Source organism: Trachypithecus francoisi, unplaced genomic scaffold (genome assembly GCF_009764315.1).
Source record: "Trachypithecus francoisi isolate TF-2019V2 unplaced genomic scaffold, Tfra_2.0 Lachesis_group11, whole genome shotgun sequence".
NCBI lineage: Eukaryota > Metazoa > Chordata > Mammalia > Primates > Cercopithecidae > Trachypithecus > Trachypithecus francoisi.
Genome location: NW_022681456.1, coordinates 71,707,492 through 71,728,055, shown reverse-complemented (window position 1 = coordinate 71,728,055; position 20,564 = coordinate 71,707,492). Strand labels below are relative to the sequence as shown.

General features: G+C 36.4%; 1 protein-coding gene across 4 annotated transcripts in view; it reads left to right on the top strand.

Moving 5' to 3' along the window:
- Positions 1-7,599: 7,599 nt before the first annotated feature.
- USP15 (ubiquitin specific peptidase 15) overlaps positions 7,600-20,564 on the top strand; it is a 150,138-nt gene continuing 137,173 nt past the window's right edge. For 3 of the 4 annotated variants that reach the window (XM_033221429.1, XM_033221430.1, XM_033221435.1), the window contains exon 1: positions 7,600-7,764. In XM_033221429.1, coding sequence (XP_033077320.1) covers positions 7,676-7,764 — 89 coding nt within the window. In that variant the 5' untranslated portion in view covers positions 7,600-7,675. The remainder of the gene's footprint in view (positions 7,765-20,564) is intronic. The other variant, XM_033221436.1, reaches the window with a different exon arrangement.

The window sequence follows — 20,564 nt, the reverse complement described above, 5'->3', positions numbered from 1 at the left end:
TGGCTGAAGCACTATTGGCAGGAAAGGAAAATCCATGCCTGAAATATGTATCAATTCTAATCAAGATGAATTATTCATTGCCCCTTACATAATAGAAGGGATCCACACAATTAACTTGTCATTTGACTCTCCTCTATGGATGATTCCATATCAAGGGCTCAACATTGGTCTCTGTTCCTGACAGGTTGGACATTTGGCAGCAGCAATAGCCAAATCACTGTTGGTGAGTGGGAGCCCATGCTGTGAGGCCATCCACAGTATGAAGACTACCCTTCCTGTACCCATTGTTCCAGCTTTGAGGGAGAAGCTTGTTGATGCCAGCCATTGGAGTCATTCTGTTTATTCAGTACCTCTCTTGTGGTATATCCTTTATGGTTGGTGTTCACCTGTAATGCAAAAACATTTACACTTTGTGCCCAGTCCCATAGGTCCATCAACGTACTTTCTCATCAGACTTCCTAGTCCTAAATTTTCTGATATTTCTTCTTCCTTAAAGTAGGCTGTTCTACTATTTATCACTGCTATAACAAATTACCATAAACTTAGTGACTGAGATAACAGTAGCATTGTCTCTTACATTTCTGTAGAAGTCTGACACAAATCTTACTGTGCTAAAAATCAAGCTTTTAGCAAGGCTCTGATCCTTTCTGCAGGCTTTAACAGAGAATTCATGTCCTTGTTCTTTCTAAATTCAAGAAGCCTTCCATATTCCTTGGCTCATGGCCCCTTTATTCCATCTTCAAAGCCATTCTTCCATAGTCACATCACTCTCTGACCATAGCCAGGAAAGTTTCTCCTACTTTTAAGGATTCATATGATTAGATTGGACCCAACTGAATTATAAATACGTCTTTGATCTGTTATGTATCTATGTTTGTGGTTACAGAACATTCATAAGCATTTAAAAATATTTTTTGTACCATATTCTTCCATCAGCTTCCAAATCAGCTTCTAAGTACATTGTTTCATCTCTAAGAATACCTTCACACAAAAGATTGAGTAAAGCTAGACTTTAAATATTATCCTTCTTAACCTCTTAGTAATTGTGTTTCTTTGATATGGGTCACTACTAATTTTAACACAGCTGTTTATGTTATTGCTTAACAACTTTGTGATATTATTTGTTTAGAAAATCAAATTTAATAGCTGCTCTGGTCTGAGGGAGGCAAATATTTTATAAATCATTGCTACTATATGTTAAGCTCTAATATCAATTTCACATTCATTATTTTGTTTACCTTTAAATGAATCCTATAAAAGAAGTCTAGTATCCCTATTTTACAGATGAGAAAACTCATGTTTCCAGTATTACAGAACTAGTAAGTATCAGAGTAGGGCATACAAATATAGGTCTTTTTGAGTCTAAAATGCATACTAGGCCGGGCGCGGTGGCTCAAGCCTGTAATCCCAGCACTTTGGGAGGCCGAGACGGGTGGATCACGAGGTCAGGAGATCGAGACCATCCTGGCTAACACGGTGAAACCCCGTCTCTACTAAAAATACAAAAAACTAGCCGGGCGAAGTGGCGGGCCCCTGTAGTCCCAGCTACTCGGGAGGCTGAGGCAGGAGAATGGCATAAACCCGGGAGGCGGAGCTTGCAGTGAGCTGAGATCCGGCCACTGCACTCCAGCCCGGGCGACAGAGCAAGACTCCATCTCCAAAACTAAAAATAAAAATAAAAAATAAAATAAAATAAAATAAAATGCATACTATTTTCACTATATGCTTAATAAATTCCCATTAAGTAAAGTAAATTATCTGTAGAGGTGTACTATTATATCCAGCACATTTCATGAATTTCTCATGCTGTAGAAATCATGTCCATTGTATTACACAGAAGCCTTGAGCCACTAATAACTCTTGAACTGACATAGTTCAAGACGACTTAGATAGAAGCATACTGGCTAGAAACAAAAATCAATGGTAAATATTTTTATGAAATCACTAGACTCGTTTCTTACTTCATTGTTGCTGTCTTCTAATTTGACCTAAATCTACTGTGTGGTCTATAGTGTCCTGTTGCTTAGCGAAACCTGGAACACATTATAAAGATTACCTATTTAATGTTTCCATCAGTCCTGAAACATAGATATATTCTTGAAGATGTGCTATCATATTGTTCTAAGAGTCTTTGTGAGCAATTTAAATCCTTTCGCTATCTCAGCCAAAATGAAGTGAAGGATTGTCCAAACAGAAGGTCTGAATAATTCAGCTTCTCTTGGTAGAAAACAAAGTTAATCTTTCTGGAATCTATATAACTGCAGAATCACTGGATCATTGAACAACTCTCTACTTCACTTTGGTAGTATAGATTTCCAAGATCCATGAACATAAAATAATTATTTTTAAACTTTTGAATGAAACATATTTAAAGTAAAACAGACCAAGTATGTAACATTAACATATTTTGTTTAATTAAACTTGTCCATTTAAAACAAAAGATCAGCATATTTTTTAAATGAGCAAAGAAATTCAAAAATGATCAGCATATTTGAAATGATTTTTAGCTTTCTGAAGTCCATCCATTATTATGAGGCTTAAGAAAGACTTCAGAGGCTGCTTAAACATTTTGATATTTTTCATGTAGAGGTTCTTTATCAACTTTGAAATCTGTCAATAAATGTAAATAGGAAGTAAAGGAAACATAAAGTAGACAGATTTTTCCTACTATGAACCTTGATTTGACCTATGTCACTCTTAGTTGAATGGGATAAATTAACACTTCCTTGAAAGTTTCCTACCATACACATACATTTAACTTTTAAATATTCAGGACCCACAGAATATACTATGCCTATTAAGGATTTTTTTATTATAATTCTAGACCTGTTAGATACTTGATTTGCTTATTGATTCAAATCAATTTAGTTCTGGCCGGGCACAGTGGCTCATGCCTATAATCACAGCACTTTGGGAGGCTGAGGCAGGTGGATCACTTGAGGTCAGGAGATTGAGACCAGCCTAACCAACATGGTGAACTCATCTCTACTAAAAATACAAAAATTAGCTGGGCGTGATGGTGCACGCATGTAATCCCAACTACTCAGGAGGCTGAGGCACAAGAATCTCTTGAACTTGGGAGGCGGAGGTTGCAGTGAGCGGAAATCATACCACTGCATTCCAGTCTGGGCAACTGGAGAGTGAGACTCTGTCTCAAAAAATAAATAAATAAATAAAAACAAATCAATTTTGTTCTATCAGTATGTAGTGAGAGTCCACTATAGGGCAGACTGATATCAAATTTCATGGTATAGTCAGCTTTCTAGCACACTTTATGTACTTCCTAAAAAAGGGATAGGCCAGGTGCAGTGGCTCATGCCTTTAATCCCAGCACTTTGGGAGGTCGAGGCGGGCAGATCGCCTGAGGTTGGGAGTTTGAGATCAGCCTGGCCAGCATGATGAAACTCCGTCTCTACTAAAAATACAAAAATTAGTCAGGTGTATTGGCAGGTACCTGTAATCCCAGCTACTCAGGAAGCTGAAGCAGGAGAATTGCTTGAACCCAGGAGGCAGAGGTTGCAGTGAGCCCAGATAGTGCCATTGCACTCCAGCTGGAGCAACACAGTGAGACTCCACCTCAAAGAAAAAAAGAAAGGATATAAAGTAGGAACTTAGATTAATTAATTTGTAGACTTTATGCCCGTGCTAAAATTAAACTTTCTAGATCCTATAGGACAGAAAATATAATTTTGTTTGCTCTAATTTTTTAAATTTAGACCTTTAATTGGGATAGACAGTTCAAGAGTCCCCACAGCTCCTTATTATCCCCAACAGATTTGCTTCACCCATTTACGTTAGCTGCATCTAACCCCTGCAAGTATTTGAGTTTCAGCCTCCTAAATCTAATCACTTTATTTTATAATAAGAAAACGAACGGTCACAGAGAATAAATAACTTAGCCAAGGTTACCAGCTAGCAAGTGGCACTAAGCCAGAGTCAAAATCCAAGTTTAGTGGCTCTTTGTAAAAGGCAGTGTATTCATCTTACTATATTATCATTGTCTTTATCAGAACATAGCATTTGTCTGAAATAAGGACCCTCTGTAATTTTTTTTAGCTTTCAAAAGTGCCTCGTGGCACTTACAATTTTTATTCATATCCCAAGTTTCAAAATATCATTAACAGATTAAGCACTTTACTACATGCTATTTTGGTGTTTGCACTACTCCCCCGCCTTTCCACTGCCTTTTAGCTACTCTGAGAGCTGGTAAAGAGAGATGAGAATTATACAATTACATAAGATAAAAGAATGAAAGGTTTAGAGAGGTGAGTAAGAATGAGGGAGTGGTAGGGTCGTGGGCGGGAATAACTGTAGAGGAAGGACAAGGAGAAGGAAAAACTGAAACAGTCATTCCTGAACGTCAAAGACAGGAAGAATTGAGAAATAAAGACAGCCAGGTCATCAAACATTGTTCTTTTATGGGATGTGCTGATTTTGTGTGTGTGTGTGTGAGAGAGAGAGATTTGCTAAGTCCACTCAAATTTTAGGCAGATTTTTCCCTTAGGCTCATGTAGCCAGTCCCATACAAAATTATGAAATAAGCAAAACTTATCTTGGAAATCTCCTTTGTACTTTCCTCCATTAAACTGTATTACAAAATGCAGTGCTTTTTTTCTCTGGTTCACCACCAAGCTGAAAACTGGCTCTCTTTGACACTTCAGTTTTAAGCCTGACTCTCTCCTGGAGTATTTACATTTGAAGTCCCATCTCTTAATTGTTGAGTAAAAGAACCTCTCTTAAAGGAATTGTTTAACCATCAGGAAGCAGAGAGGTTTGGAATTACTAGAGGATAAAGGAATCCTTCCTAGAGAATCTCTAATTTCACAACCAACTGTGACTTTAAAAGGTCCAGCTTGTTCATATCTAGCCTAATTTCTAAAGTACTTAGCATACTAAACTCTCTAGGTTAAGTTTTAAATTGACAAGAAAGGTACACAGAGTCTGAGAAGGCAATACCAATCACCGAGCAAACTGTACATTCATCAAAAGTTAACTAAGCAATGCATCAGTGAAGACATTCATTCTGAATAAGCAGATATAATCCCTGATTTATATTCAATTATTTGTGATTAAGGTGAAGTAGCTTTTCTCATCAATTTATCTATTTAATTATTCAGTAGGGATGTGGACTTTAACCAATTTATGAACAATATCTTGTTTCTCTTCATAATTGAGAGAAGCACCAGTAAAATAAGCAGAATTTCCATAAATTGATCAACTGAGATCTCTAAAATGTTGATTGCTATAAACAAAATAATAAAGGTCAATAGAAAAATAGAAGTTTACCCAAACTTTCCAGATTCTGCAGCCAGACTGCCTGGTTTCAACTTAGGTTCTGCCACTTACTTGCCTCAATTCCTTATCCCTCGACTTGAAATAATAATAGTACCTACATCATGTGACTGCTGTGAGAATTAAGTTAGTACTTTAAAGTGTTCAGAACCATGCTAGGCACTCTGTAAGTGCTTGCTAAATAAAATACTATAATTTTATCTCTTTCCTGACTCTGACGGCAGTCAGTTAGGTCTACAAAATGGCTCCATAAATCTGATGTATAATTCAAATTGTTATTGAATGTACACATCTATATCCAGTTAACTTACTGCCTTGAGCATGGTGCAAGTGAAGAAAATATTATTTTACTTCACTGTATGGTTGTAGGTGTCAACACTTCAAAAATGCATTTTCTCTTAAGGGAAACTGGACATAAGGGTACGAATGATTTATTGCTACTTGGTTATGTTATGTTTATAAAATGAAGGAGAGCACAGTTTTGTCTTCAAAACCGCTAACACTTTTTTTCAATAGCTTTATTGAGGTATAATTTACATACTGTAAAATTCACCCTGTCATCAATAAACAATACTAGTGTTCATTGAATGGCTATTACATTCCAGGCAATAAACACAAATTGTTTCATTTAATCTTCATAAAAATCCCTTAAGGTAGGTATTATTATACTCAATTTTATGATTAAAGGGTAAGAACTTTGCAGCTAAAGGTTGAAGTGAGGTTTGAATTTATGTCCATGTGGCTCTAATATATGTTTTCCATATTCTGCCGCTTCCCTTCAGAAAATTACTTTGTTCTCTTTCAGAGAGTGACTGAAAAAGGGGGAAAATGTGACTTTTAGAGGGTAGCCGTGGTTAGAGAAACTCTCAGTCTTTTAACCTGTCAGGAGAAAAGCCAGAAATAACAGTCACTGAAAGTTGTTTTAAAACTCTCAATTCAAGGTTGGCATGATAATGCAAAATAGTATTATGATGCAGAAATAAGCAATCATAATCATAATACTGATATACACAAATCATAATGCGAATGTACACTACTTTCACTTGGAAGGATTCATCACTTTCTACTAGCGTAACTACACCTTCCTTTATTGCATTCTCACCAAATGAGTTAGGGTTTAAAATGGGGAAACAAGAGAAATGATGCAGGGATTCTGGCCCATCTTTTAGACTTTTCACATCAATATGGTATGTTAAAATCAAACCCCTGGATATCATGCTCGGGAATACTTAAGTAATTTTGCCACAATTCATTTATTAAACAAATATTTAGGTGATTTTTACGTGTCCAGTAGTACTGTGCTAACCACCAGGTATACAGAGGTTAAAACAAAAGATGAACCCAGTTCCAGCTCTTAAGGAGTTTACATTTTAGTTCAGGCTTTCATAAGGAGAGGCAATGAGTGTGCTGTACTGTATAGCACGTGGGCTCTTGAACCAGCCTCTCCACTCATCTCTCCACCTGCTGTGTGACCTTGGCATTTGATTTTTAAGCGACTCGATTTTCTATTTTGTAACATAATCGTTGACTTCAAATGAAAGACATATCTAGTTTCATTTCAGGTGTACGGCACCACAGGAAGATGGGGCTAAGAAAATGTTACTCTCTTGTATAAAGAAGAGGGTTTCTCGCACGTTTCCTTCCTTTAGTATCTGGCATTATTCAATACTGTCCATATTCTACTCGCTGTTCACCGATGAAGTGGGACACGTTTTTCACCGCAGCTTAGTCGTCTGGGTGTGCCTGGGGGGGGCGTCACAAAGAGCCTATAAAGGGTCCCCACCTACAATGGGAGTAATAGCGCTGGAAGGAACCCCGGAAGGGCATGGAAACCAAGCGTTCGGCTTCGGAATGTTTTTTGTGTGTGCCCATATTCACAGAGCTTGGGTTCTGCTACTCTTAACGAAAAGCCCAGTCACGGAGCTGCTAAATTTTCTGCCATATCTTAGCCGTCCCCACGCCCCCCCGCCCCACCCTACCTCACCCCCAAGCGTGAGTGAATGCGCAAATAAGGGTTTTCAAGGCGTCAGTGGGAAAGAGGGAGGGGAACGCAACGCCGAGGATGGGAGGACAGGGCGGTGGCATCCCTCTAGCGAGAGAGCGCCGGAGCCCTCGGCGGCGAGGAGAGCTAAAACCCGGCTGTCCCGGTCAGAGGAGGCCAAGGCAAGATGTGGACGGGCGGGGACCGATGGGGGGCAGCAGACCATGGCCGCGCACCTAGTCCGCCCCCGGGGCCTCCTCTTGTCCCGAAGACCACCCCCGCTCCCGGTGTCTTTTGGTTTCGACCGGCCGACTGGGAGGGGCCGTGGGGACGCCATTCCCATAATGCTCTGGGGCGTGCCGCCGCCGTCGCTGCCACCTCCCCTACCGCTAGTGGAAGAAGATGGCGGAAGGCGGAGCGGCGGATCTGGACACCCAGCGGTCTGACATCGCGACGCTGCTCAAAACCTCGCTCCGGAAAGGGGACACCTGGTAAGAGAAAGGGGTTGAGATGTCCGCGGTTGCCCGAGGATAGTGGAGAAGAGGGCGGGAGCCGCGAGCTGGTGTCTTTCGCTAGTGACAGGTGCGGGCAGGTCTGGCGGCGGCCGCCGGGGTAGCAGGATGTTGGCTGTTTCTGAAATGTTGGGGCAAAGGTTGGACTCTAGATGAGGGTCAGGGTTCGCGGCTTGCCAGGGCCTGCTGAAAGGTGTCCGCAGAGCGGCAGCGGCGGCGGCGGAGGCTCTGACTCGTGCGGTTCTCTTCTTCCTCTTTCCTTCCGTAGTGCCGCTCCCACCTCAGGCCTTCTCGAATGATAGGTTATAGTGGTTTGGTTTGAGTCTTATATACGCTGTTTTGACAGGTCCCGGTGCCGCGGCTTATCACGATCTCACCAGCTTTACTTCTCTGTTCATTTCCTTTCCTAGAATTGTCGGCGTCCAAGTTCCCTTTTATTCTGATTTTTGTAGTCTTCCGGGAGGCAGGCTGCAGGATGTTTGCGGTCTGTACTACACAGGTGGCATGTCGGTGCCCCACATAAGAGAAAGAAACCCTAGTTTCCAGTTCCTTGTCAAAGGAGGGAGAGAAGTAGGGAACCTTAGGCTTATGAGAGACCACGTGGTCTTGTGCTTTAGTGGTGGCTTGATAAAAGCGGCAGCGTTTCTGTTAGACGTGCAGCCCTTCCCTTCTGTTTGAAGGATAACGTAGGCCTGCAAAAAGTAGATAAGTCCACTTGAGGCTTAACTAACTGCTAATATTCGAACTTGTAAAATACCAAAGGATATACATTTATAATACTGAAGGATGTATGTGGACATTTTCACACTTGTCGGCCATATCAAGTGGCATCTAGAATAACTTAAATATGTGAATATGTAACATAATTTAAAATTCCTTATTTGGGGGAAGGATAATATGCCTCTTCATTATAACAAAAAATATTTTCACTTCTCACTGTTACCATAACAGTAGTATATAATTTATAGTGTTTCACTATGGCATAGTGGAAGGAGCAGTAAGATTTAGACCTGAGTTATGTCACAGTTTCACCACTCAACTTGCAGTATGACTTTGAGGAGAGTTAATTTAAATCATTGCACCTCAGTATCTTCTGTAAAATGGACAGTATTTTATTATAAGGGTTTTATCTTGATTCGTTTTAATATCTTAAGAATTTCATGTTTATGAAATACTAAATTTTAGTTACCTTCTGCTCTTTACTCTTGACAAAAGGCTGTGATACTGGGATCATTTTCAGTTAAGCTAATAGGTGGCAGATTTAGGACCGTAATTTAACCTTGATCTAAGTCTTAGTCTTTTTTTTCTTTTTTGGTAGGCTATATACTATGTTTATATGATAGAAATCCCTCAGGATGTAAATATATACTTGTTTCATTGTGTCAAAAAAGTAGAATCTTCAAGTGACTTAATAATAGTTGTTTTTGACCTGGCAGGGTGGCTCACGCCTGTAATCCCAGGACTTTGGGAGGCCGAGGAGGGAGGATCACTTGAACTCAGAAGTTCGAGACCAGCCTGGGCACCACGGCAAAACCCCGTCTCTACAAAAATACAAAAAATTAGCTGGGCATGTTGGCACGCCTGTGGTCTGAGCTACTCAGGAGGCTGAGGTGGGAGGATTGCCTGAGCCTAGGAAGCAGAGGTTGCAGTGAGCTGAGATCTGGCCACTGCACTCCAACCTGGGCAACGTGAGACTCCATCTCAAAAAAAAAAAGTTATTGTTTTTATTATAATGTTAGTAAGATGTTTATTACTGTGGGGAAATTGGACATTTCCTAGGACACCCATGTTTACCTTGGCTTGTGGTATGACAAATAAGTCCCTGCTCATTATTGTAACTTAAAGAACATTTAAAAATTCTTAATTCGCCCAACCTATTACCACCTTATTTAAAAAAGTGAATTTCCTTAAAATAGAAATCTGTTAAGTCTATAAGTTAAAATATAAGTATTATTGTCTCATTAATGTCACGTTTTTGTATATAGAGTAATTGGTGTTGACACTACAGGATGATAGGAGCAATATGTGCATTGTGGGCGTTTAACTTTATAAAGTTTGGTATTTTCAAATGAGTATATTTTTGCTTTTTGACAAAATTAATGTAAATTGTTTTATATATGCGCGCGTGTGTGTATAGCTTTATAGGTACAAACTATGTTTCACTATATTGCCCATGCTGATCTTGAACTCCTAGCTTCAAGTGATCCACCTCAGCCTCCCAAAATGCTAGTATTACAAGTATGAACCACGACTGAATACAAGAGGCTCATAAATTTGAGTCATGTCAGTGCTTTTATTTTAAATAAAAGTAAACTGAGGACCACATATTTAGATAAAAGCAGATTGTGCAAGTTTATCCTCACGTTAACTTTCTCTTAAAGGAAAAAAACTGCGAGAGAAAGAAGGTACTGGGAGTTGCAGAAACCAGTTTGATTTATTTGTAAGCCAGTTTATTTGCAAATTAGCAAGTGAAACCTGTTCAAAAACAAAGTAGTATAGAGCAAAAAATTGATTCAGAGTTTTAAAGAGAATAATTTGATAAGTATGAATTTGATGATGAACTTACAAGTACAGAACTGGTCAGGATATGTATTAATTTAGTTGATGTTTTTGGAACTCACTAGAAAGTTGTTTTTCCTTTTAATACCTTTTTTAAATCTTTGAATCGGGTTCTTTGAAATTTACCATATGGAATATTGTCATGGCATATAGTATGTAACTGTCTAGGAAAGACTGGGCTATTGAGAAAAAGTGGTAGACTTACCATAAGTTTATTCTTGAAAGTTTAATACACATATCTGAAGTTATAGTCAAATGCATCACAGTGAATAAATTTCATTTATTAGCTCTTGAGTACTTTGCAGGTAATGACTGTCTCATGGTGACTTGGGTAACTAACCTCCATACCTAGGCAAGTATAAAGATTTATTTGATTCTGTGTAACTACTGCAGTTTCTCTTTATTTGTAAGCAGTAAGTGATTTTTATCTAAAAACTGATTTTCTAGAGATGAAAATAAGTTACACAAGTGTGAGATGAAGAGAAACATACTTTATGATGTATTTGGTTCTAGACTTTATATTGAGAAGTAAATCAAAATTAATACAAGAGAGTAATACCTTTTTAAAAAGCATGAAGGTAGCACTGATTTGTATAAAGAGTAAAGCAGTCTGAAAATGATATTTGTTGATCTGTATTTCAGTTCCAACAAGAGATCAGAAAACCATGAACAAGGATTAGAGTTTAGGAACTATAGGAAAGAGATAAATGAACTAGAATTATATAGCTTAGGATGAATTAAAAACAATTTTCAGATACATGGTGGTTTCTTCTGATGAGACAAAAAGATAATTTGCTTAAGGTACATATGCGTATCTTAGGAACATATTTAAAGAATGGTAGTGAATGAGTTACAAAGAAAATTTGTAACTCATTTGGATTATAAAATTCTCTCTTTGGAAAAAAATGCTTTTGAGACAGTCTCGCTGTGTTGCCCAGGCTAGAGTGCGGTGTGTGGTCTCGGCTTACTGCAGCCACCTCCAGGGTTCAAGTGATCCTCTCACCTCAGCCTCCTGAGTAGCTGGGCCTACAGGCACTGGCCACCATGCCCGGCTAAGTTTTGTATTTTTAATAGAGACAGGGTTTCCCCATGTTACCCAGGCTGGTCTCGAACTCCTGGCCTCAAGTGATCTGCCCACGTTGGCCTCCCAAAGTGCTGGGATTACAGTTGTGAACTACCTGTAAAATTTCCAGTCTGGAAATTTTTTAAGAAATAGCCCTACTATGAGTAAAAAAAACATAACCACAAATCATCCAAAGCGCTGCTTCATTTTCCCCATTTTTATTAAATGTTATTCATCTGCCAATCATTTTCAGTAATTTTTATGTGTGATTATGTTAAGTGGCAATGTGTAGTTAACTTTTGCAGTTCAGCAAAACATTGCATGCCATTTTTGTATAAACCCTAATAACTGTAGTAGATTTAAGGTAACTTTACAGAGTAATTTGTGTGTAGAGTCATTTAAAATCTCTATGACATTTTCATTTCAACAATTGCCAAAGAATCTGATCAATGAAGTTTTAGGCCAGAGGCATTGATTTCAGTTTTTACAGCTTTCTGTCCATTCCTACTTTTACTTAGAAATCTTTGAGGCTTAATTTTATTTGATCCCTTATGTTTGTGCAACTTTGAAACTAAAAGAAAATAACCTTATATTCACAAATCCCGTAATAATGAAAAGGAACACTATTAACATGAATTTCAAAATATTTTTTGTATACTTAAAGAAATTTTTATATTACTATTACTTTTAAAATTAATTTTAGTAGTGCCTGGGTGTTTACAACCAGAGTAGGGTATATATTACATCATTTATAGGAAATGAAACCAAAAGGAAAAACTTTTTTAGTCTTGGTAAATTGGTGAAAACAAGGACAGAGATAGTGACCTTAAGACATGTTTCACATCCTAGATGCTTAAAAATCTAGGAAAGCAACTTTTCTTAATTTACGCCTTTTTTGTGAGTTTTTAAATGACTTCTGTTAGTGAGTTCAGGGTTAATGTACCCTAATAGGCTAGGAAGGTCCACAGCTAGTCAATGATTTCATTTATCTGCTTGGTGAAGTTCAGGCTTTATTTTTTTCTAAATTATAGCGTTTTCCTATTAGCATGTATAAGGCATTAAATGACCTTTTTGCAAAATGGTTTTGTGACAGTTAACAATTTTGCTTCTACATAACAAGATAAAATTAGTTTGTCAGGTCATGACCTGTAATATTACATTTAAAAACACTATGTGCCAGGTACTGTTATAAATGCATATTGACTTATGTACTCATCGCCATATTACCACAATTCTGGGAACTGGTGTTATTCACATTTGACAAAATAGGAATCATAGGCTCAAAAAGGTTTTCACATAGTGTTATAGCTGGGATTTGAACCCAGTAGTTTAGATCTTTAGTTTGTGCCCTTAAAGCACCATACCACATTGCCTCTTACTTTATTTAAAAAGAATTTTTTTTGAGACAGAGTCTCGCTTTGTCACCCAGGGTGGAGTGTAGTGGCATAGTCATAGCCCATTGTAGCTTCAAACTCCTGGGCTCAAGCAAACTTCCTGCCTCAGCCTCTGAAATAGCTGGAACTACAGGTGTGTGCCACCACACCCGGCTAATTTTTAAAATTTTTGTAGAGATGGGATCTTGCTATGTTGCCTAGACTGGTTTGAAACTCTTGACCTCAAGTAATCCTCTGACTTCAGCCTCCCAAGTATTAATAGCTAGGATTACAGGTGTGAACCCCTATGCCCAGCCTCTGTCTCTTATTTTAAAGATTCATTTTTTTTAAAAAGTAGATTCACTTTAAAAAGAAAAGAACCTATTTTTCTCTTTAAAGGAAGTCTATTTTATATTTAGTAGCAGAATTCTACCATTTTATCCCACACTTGTCTCTTGTGACTGTTCAGTTTAGATATGATAGAACATGTAGGAAATCCTAACACCTTGCTTCTGGAACTTAAAACATGCGTAAAGATTGATAGGTGAATAATTGAATGTACAGAGCAAATGTCATTTTGATCCACAAGTACATTCAGACAAAAAAATCTGAGGTCATTTACTATTGAGCTTTTAAATTTTAATTGTTTATCAATAATCATAAGCTCTTATTAGAGATGATATGACCCTTCACATAGTTTTACAGAAATAACCCATCATGCATAAAGTGCAATCTTGTAGGCTATTTTGTTTCAGAGTTTGGTCTATATTTTTAAAGTATGGTATTGGTTTACTATAAGCCACAAATACATAAGGCTTTCTTCTTGGACTTAAATCCATATGAACCACTCAGCACAGAAAATGCAAATATGAATGCATTATTATGTTCCATGTTTACTAACTGATTTTTCCCTAGAGATAACTCTTAAAGAATTTTTGAAGTGAAAGAACATTTAAATTAAGATAGTGGAAGATATAATGATAATAAAACAGTCAATTTTGCTATCTTAGTTTTGAATTTACCTATCTTATGATGTGAGTTTAGAGTGATTCTTCTTTTTTTTCACTGAAAATCACTTTATTAATAAGCCATGCTTATTGACAAAAGTGAATTGAAACTATTGGGTATATTGGTAGAGAAATAAAGGGAAGGTAGAGAACAATTGATAAAGGTTGATTATGTGCATTATGAGATTTGAACCTCAAAATAAGGACCAAAATGTATATTTATATGGCTTATAGATGAGGAATCTGAGAGAAATTAGCTTGCTCATAGTTTACTGCCAGCGGACATTTATTAAATGCTTAGTCTGTCAAAGCCACTATTTTAAATGCTTTACACTTACGCAGTCTTTAAAGTACACGCTCTTATTACACTTCATTTTATCTTTGATGATTTCAGACCTGGTTTAAATACCTGATTTATAAAGACTTAAAGTACTAGATACTGTCTAATACTAAGAATAGATCCTTAGTATTAAAAATGGTTTTATGCTGTCACTACTCGAATGTAATTCAAATAATATGTCGTTAAACCATGGGAATTTCTCTTTTTTCTTAATCCTTGTATAGAATTTTTCAACAATTACTACTTTTTTCTTCCCTGAGTAATGTCAGTCTAACTTGTTCCTTTTATTTTAATTTCCCCACTTACCACTGTAATTCACATTCTGTGTCTCATATTCATTCCTCTGAAGCCACTTCCCCAGACTCTTTCTCCCATTTATCCTTTAAACAGGGAATGTAGATCCTTTAAATTTTATCACCCAGTTTATACAAAAGTCACTATTCAAGAAATCTAGCATAAGCCTAGTAAGTAGCCTCAGTTTTGGATACAGATTAAAATTATTTTAGGGAAGGGTCAAAAATGGCTCCTTACAAAGGAGGAAATAAGTTCCAATTATAATATAAAACAAAATCCCTGCCGGATTAACCTGCATTTAGTTATGCCTAGACTTCCTTTACTACTTTCATCACTAAGATTCTACATGGTTTCGTTATAGCTCTCCAAAAAGAAAAGTGTAATGATGCCTTTTTTTTCCTCCAAGGAAAGGAGAACTAAGAATGCTAACTGTCCCTTCCATTCTCCTTTTAGTTTTGAGAAGACCCGAATATTAATGTGGTAATTCCCTACCGTAAGAGAAAATCATTTAGCAGAAATACCAGTAGAAAGGACTTCCTTTGTGAAAGAAGTCAAAGATCTCACAAACAAGTTCAAGGGTGGCTCTGAGGCCAGGGTATTCTAAGTTTAGAGCTAGTTAAATCAAAACCTGAGAACATTAGAGACAAACTTACTTAACTGAAAAGAGCATCAAGTTCCTTGCTCCAGGTAGAAAAGACCTGGTAATCTGGATTGATTTCTGTTATTTACCCATATGTTTTTACAGCTTGACAAAATTTTAACAGTTTAGTCAAGAGATTTGCCTTTGATAAAAAGATAAGGAAATTTATATTCATACATTTGAATGGATTTCAAGCTGAAGAACTTTTTAATAATCAGGAGAGGTGTAGCTAAGTAGTTGTATGTAACACATAGTTGTGGCTATGGTTTTCAGAAACTTATTGCTCATTTGCAATGTTAAGAGCTTTTTACCATGTTGAGAGCATTTTAAAAGTTCTCTAGATAGGTTCCTTATATAATGTAATACGTTTATCCCATATATATTACATATATGAAATACGTGGTAGTATTCTCATTTTACCAGTACGGAAACTGAGATAGTTAAATTTATATGGTCATAACACTTGGCAATAAAGCAGGAAGTCTAACTTAAAGCTTGCGTTTTAAATTCTAACTGTGCTGCCTGCCTATGCGTGATAGAGCCATACCCAGATTATGGAAGCAACATTTTGAAAGACAAATACTTGAGAATATTAAAATCAAGAAATGACAGCTTTGTCATACTTGTTAAACACCATTTTCATTTGTTACTAATATCAAGAGCCTCTAGAATTTTCTGAGTCCTCTTGGTTTAGCCTTCTAGTCTCAGCAGTCTCATTTCTAACTAATATGTCTCTGTTTTGATACAGATAGTATCTCCCATTTCCTGCAAATTATTTGCTTTTTCCTGCTTTGGGGGCCTTTATACACCATTTCTGTTGTTTCCAATACTTCTTACTAATTACTGACTTTCATTTCAAAACCTAGTTCAAAGTCAGTCTTTAAAACCATCTCTAATTTCATCCAAATTTGTGGCCCTTCCATTCTTTGCTTTTAAAATATATATGTGTATATATAACAGCTTTATTGTGATGCTATTCACATACCTTACAATTTGCCCAGTTAAAGTGGACAATTCACTGGGTTTTAGTATGCTCACAGAGTTGTGCAGCCATGACCATAATCAATTTTGGAATATTTTCATCATCCCAAAAAGGAACCTCATACCCGTTAGTAGTCACCTCCCACTTCTCCCCCAAACTCCTCTGCTCTAGGCAGCTACTAATCTATTTTCTGTCTTTATATATTTGCCTATTCTGGATATTTTATACAAATGGAATCATATATGTGTGATTTTTGCATCTTTTACTTAACATAAATGTTTTCTAGGTTCATGCATGTTATAGCATATGTCAATATGTTATATATTTTTACTGCTGAGTGAGACAGTCATGAGTCACTTAATGACAAGGATAACTTCTGAGAAATGTGTCGTTAGGCAATTTTTTCGTCGTGTGAACATCTTAAGAGGGTACTTACACACATCTTGATAGTATTATCTACTACATACCTAGGATGTATTGCCTGTTGCTGCTAGGCAAAAAAACAAAACAAAACTGTACAACATGTTACTGTAGTGCATACTGTAGTCAATTCTAATATAATGGTAAGTATATGTATATCTAAACATAGAAAAGGTAGAATAAAAATACAATATTACAATCTTTTTTGTTTTTGGAGACAGGGTCTGGCTCTGTCACCCAGACTGAAATGCAATAGCCCGATATTGGCTCACATTACCCTTGACCTCCTGGGCTTAAGCAATTCCACTGCCTCATCCTCACAATTAGCTAGAACTACAGGCAAGCACCACTGTGTCTTATTTTTTTATTTTTTATTTTTTTGTAGAAATGAGGGTCTTGCTCTGTTGCCCATGCTGGTCTTGAACTCCTGGCCTCAAGCAATCCTCCCACCTTAGTCTCCCAAAGTGTCAGGATTATAGGCATGAGCCACTGTGCCTAGCCAGACAATGTGTCTGTTAATTGACCGAAATGTTACGTGGTATGTGACCATATCCCATTGTATAGATATAACACATTTGATATATCCATTTATCAATTGATAGACATTTGAATTTCCAATTTTTGCTTATTTTGAATAATCCTGCTATGAGCATCCATTGCAAATTTTCATTTCTCTTGTGTATATACCTGTAAGTGGAATTGCTAGGTCCCTGTTTAACTTTTTAAGGAACTGCTAGACTGTTTTTCTAAGTGGCCGTAATTTTACATTGCCACCAGCAGTGTATGAGGGTTCCAGTTTTTTCACCTCCTTGTCAGCACTTGTTACGTTCTTTTTTATATATATATATGGCAATCTTAGTGGGTGTGAGGTAGTATCTCATTGTAGTTTTGATTTGCATTTTCCTCATAGGTAATGATGCTTATTGGCCGTTTGTATGTCTTTTGGATGTCTGTCCAAATTCTTTGCCCACTTTAAAAATTTGGTTATTTTGTCTTTTTATTATTGCTTTGTAAAAGTTCTCTAGATACAGGTTCCTTATCAAATAGTTAATTTGCAAATTTTTCTCCCATTCTGTGGGTTTTCTTTTTACTTTCTTGGTAATGTCCATTGAAACATAGAAGTTTTTATTTTAATGAAATTCAATTTGTTTTTTCCTTAGTCACTTTTGCTTTTGGTATCATGTCTAAGAAGGCTTGGCTTAACTCAAGGTCATGAGGATTTACTCTTATATTTTCTTTTCCAAGTTTTATAGTTTTAGCTCTTACATTTAAGTCTATAATTCAACTGAGTTAATTTGTTGTGTATGTGGTCAGGGGAGGAGTTCAATTTCATTCTTTTGCATGTGGTTATCCAGTTGTCCCAAAACTATTTGTCAAAAATATAATTCTTTCCCTGTCTTGATACCCTGCTTGAAAATCAGTTAACTGTAAAAGTGAGGGTTTGTTTCTAGATTCTCTGTTTGATTGACATACATGTGTATCCTTTTACTAGTACCATATTATAACTGTATAGTAAGTATAGTAACTGTATAGTAAGTTTTAAAATCTGGAACTGTGTCCCCCAACAACTTCTCAAGTTTGTTTTGGCCCTCTTCTCTTACTAGTTTATACTATGTTGAAATGTTGTTTTGTAAATATTCTTAAATATATGTCTGTATTTCATTACTCCATATAAATGACAGTCCTCTTTTTTGCAGCCCGTCTTCTTCTGTCATTCGAAATCTACCCCATCTCTTTATTTCTTAGAGGTATCTGGTATAATAGTATTTGCACAGTGAATGCTTTGTGTCATTTAACCCGTGGATCTCTCTTCCATTCCTAATCTCATGCCCCAAAAGCACAATGCACTATCTTAAGAACATAGATAAGTGTGCTAATTACCAAAAACACATTTACTGTACCTGGAAAATGTAAGACAACAACTTCCGCAGATGAAAGCAACCTGGCATCCTAAAAGGAGGCTAAACTCACATTAATCCTTCAAATGAAAAAATAGTCACATCATACCCTTTAAATAATGCTTTAAAACACTCAAAATTATTTATATTGTTTGTGGAAATACAGTTATTTAAGAAAAGCATAAAAATATTCATGGAATGATAAATACTAAATAGAGTAAGGGTATCCAAGAGAGGGACCCATGGGGGGCTATATATTAGTATTTATAATTATTTTCTTTAGGTGCTTGTTTTGATGGTATGTATATAGATGCTTATTATTATTCTAAGTTTAATGTATGCCTGCATATGATACAAAATACTTTTTAAAAGCAAAGTTGATTGTAAGAGCTCTTTGTTTTGAGGAAGTCCCAATTTTTCTTAGTTTTTTCTGTTTGTACTTTAATATTGTTAATACCAAACCCAATTCTTCCAGTGTAGAAAAGTTACACAGAGCTGAGGGAATGTATGTAATCAGAGTCAAGTGTTATTATCATTTCCTTCTTGCTTCATATATGCTTATCATGCTTATATGTCACATGGTTACAAGATATCTTTAGTATGGAGAGACATACATACACATTTAAGATATTAATGATCATGTATGTGTATTCTGGATGAATAGTTTAAAAACAATCTTACTTGGCCTCCTTCTTGAGCTTCTTATTTGTCTTAATTTGGATCTAAAAAGGGGTCATAAAAATTATTTATTACTAAGTGGTGGATTTAATGTGCGGAGCAGAAAATAGGTTAGAAATGCATGGAATCTCAAAATTAAGCTATAAAGAGATGGTAAACTATTCCATTGGTTTGAACGAATTTCATAGTTTTATTTGTTTAAGTTTTACTGAAACCATGAAATTCTGAGTCTTAATTTGTGGTACTTAAAAAAAAGTCAGTGAAATAATCTGATTTATAATAATTTAAAGTACTAGATGCTGCCAATATCTCCTTAGTGTTGAAAATTGTTTTATGCTATCGCTACTCAAATATAATTTAAGTATTTTGTTAAATAAGATAATTAGTCATAAGAATGAATTAGTATCCAGAATTGTTTATGCCATTCTGCACAAGATAATTATATTTTTCTGAGATCAAGTGTGCTACATTGGATCAGGCTGAGATTTTTGTGTGTTTTTTTACTTATAAAAGGACTGCCTATGCCTACTCTGTACAGAGGCAGATAGGATTTCAAAAAATAAACATGGTTATATTTATTTTAATATTAGGCAATTAAGCAGGAACTTTATCTGAAAGTTGTCAGCATAAACATGTATAAATCAACAACAACAAAAACATTGTGCATTTACTACCTCTCTGGTTTCCTAAATCCTGCTGTTGGAATTTCCGCATATTCCTTTTATACTCTGTTGTATCTGGGACTATTTCTTAATCATTTATTGGTCCTTGTATATCTTTCTTAAATTTGCTTCTAGTGTAAAAGCACCAAACAACTTTTGAAATTCTCCTCTTTCTCCCTACCAACTCCAAAATCTTTTACATTCATATAGTAGCTTTACTATATTTGAACAGTGTCTTAAAATTGACTCTGAAGCCTCCAGCTTCTCCGAAGCCATTGAAAATTATTCTATCCAGACCATAATACAAATTATTTATCATAATGCCTTCAGAATATTTAGCACCATACAATTTAGATCTTTTTGAAGTACTCATGTTAATATAACTATATGTACGTTTTTGACTTAGTATTTCACATGTATTTGATCGTTCCGTAATCTTGTGAGGTAGTCCTAGTGGTCTTCATGAAATGTAAATCGAATCATATCTCTTTACAGTTAAAAATCTTTCAGTGGTTTTCAACGTACTTGAGATGAAATCCTTGTCATTGCATTAAAGGCACTATTTAGTTCGGTCTCAGTCAAACTCCCTAGTCTCATCTACCATTTCTCCCCTACCTTGTCATAACTCCAACTTCATTTAGTCAGTTCCTTCAAAACTCAAAATTCCCAAAGTCCTTCTGGCCTTAGCATGTCATCTTCATTCAGTTTAGATACTTTTTCTTACCACTTTTCCTGAAGTAACTCTTATTCAGAGGCTAAAACATTATTTTTTCAGAGAGATTTTCATTTATTCTAAATAGGGCCCTCATTATATGCTTTCATAGCTCCCTGTACTTTTCCTTCACAGCACTTAACAATATTTT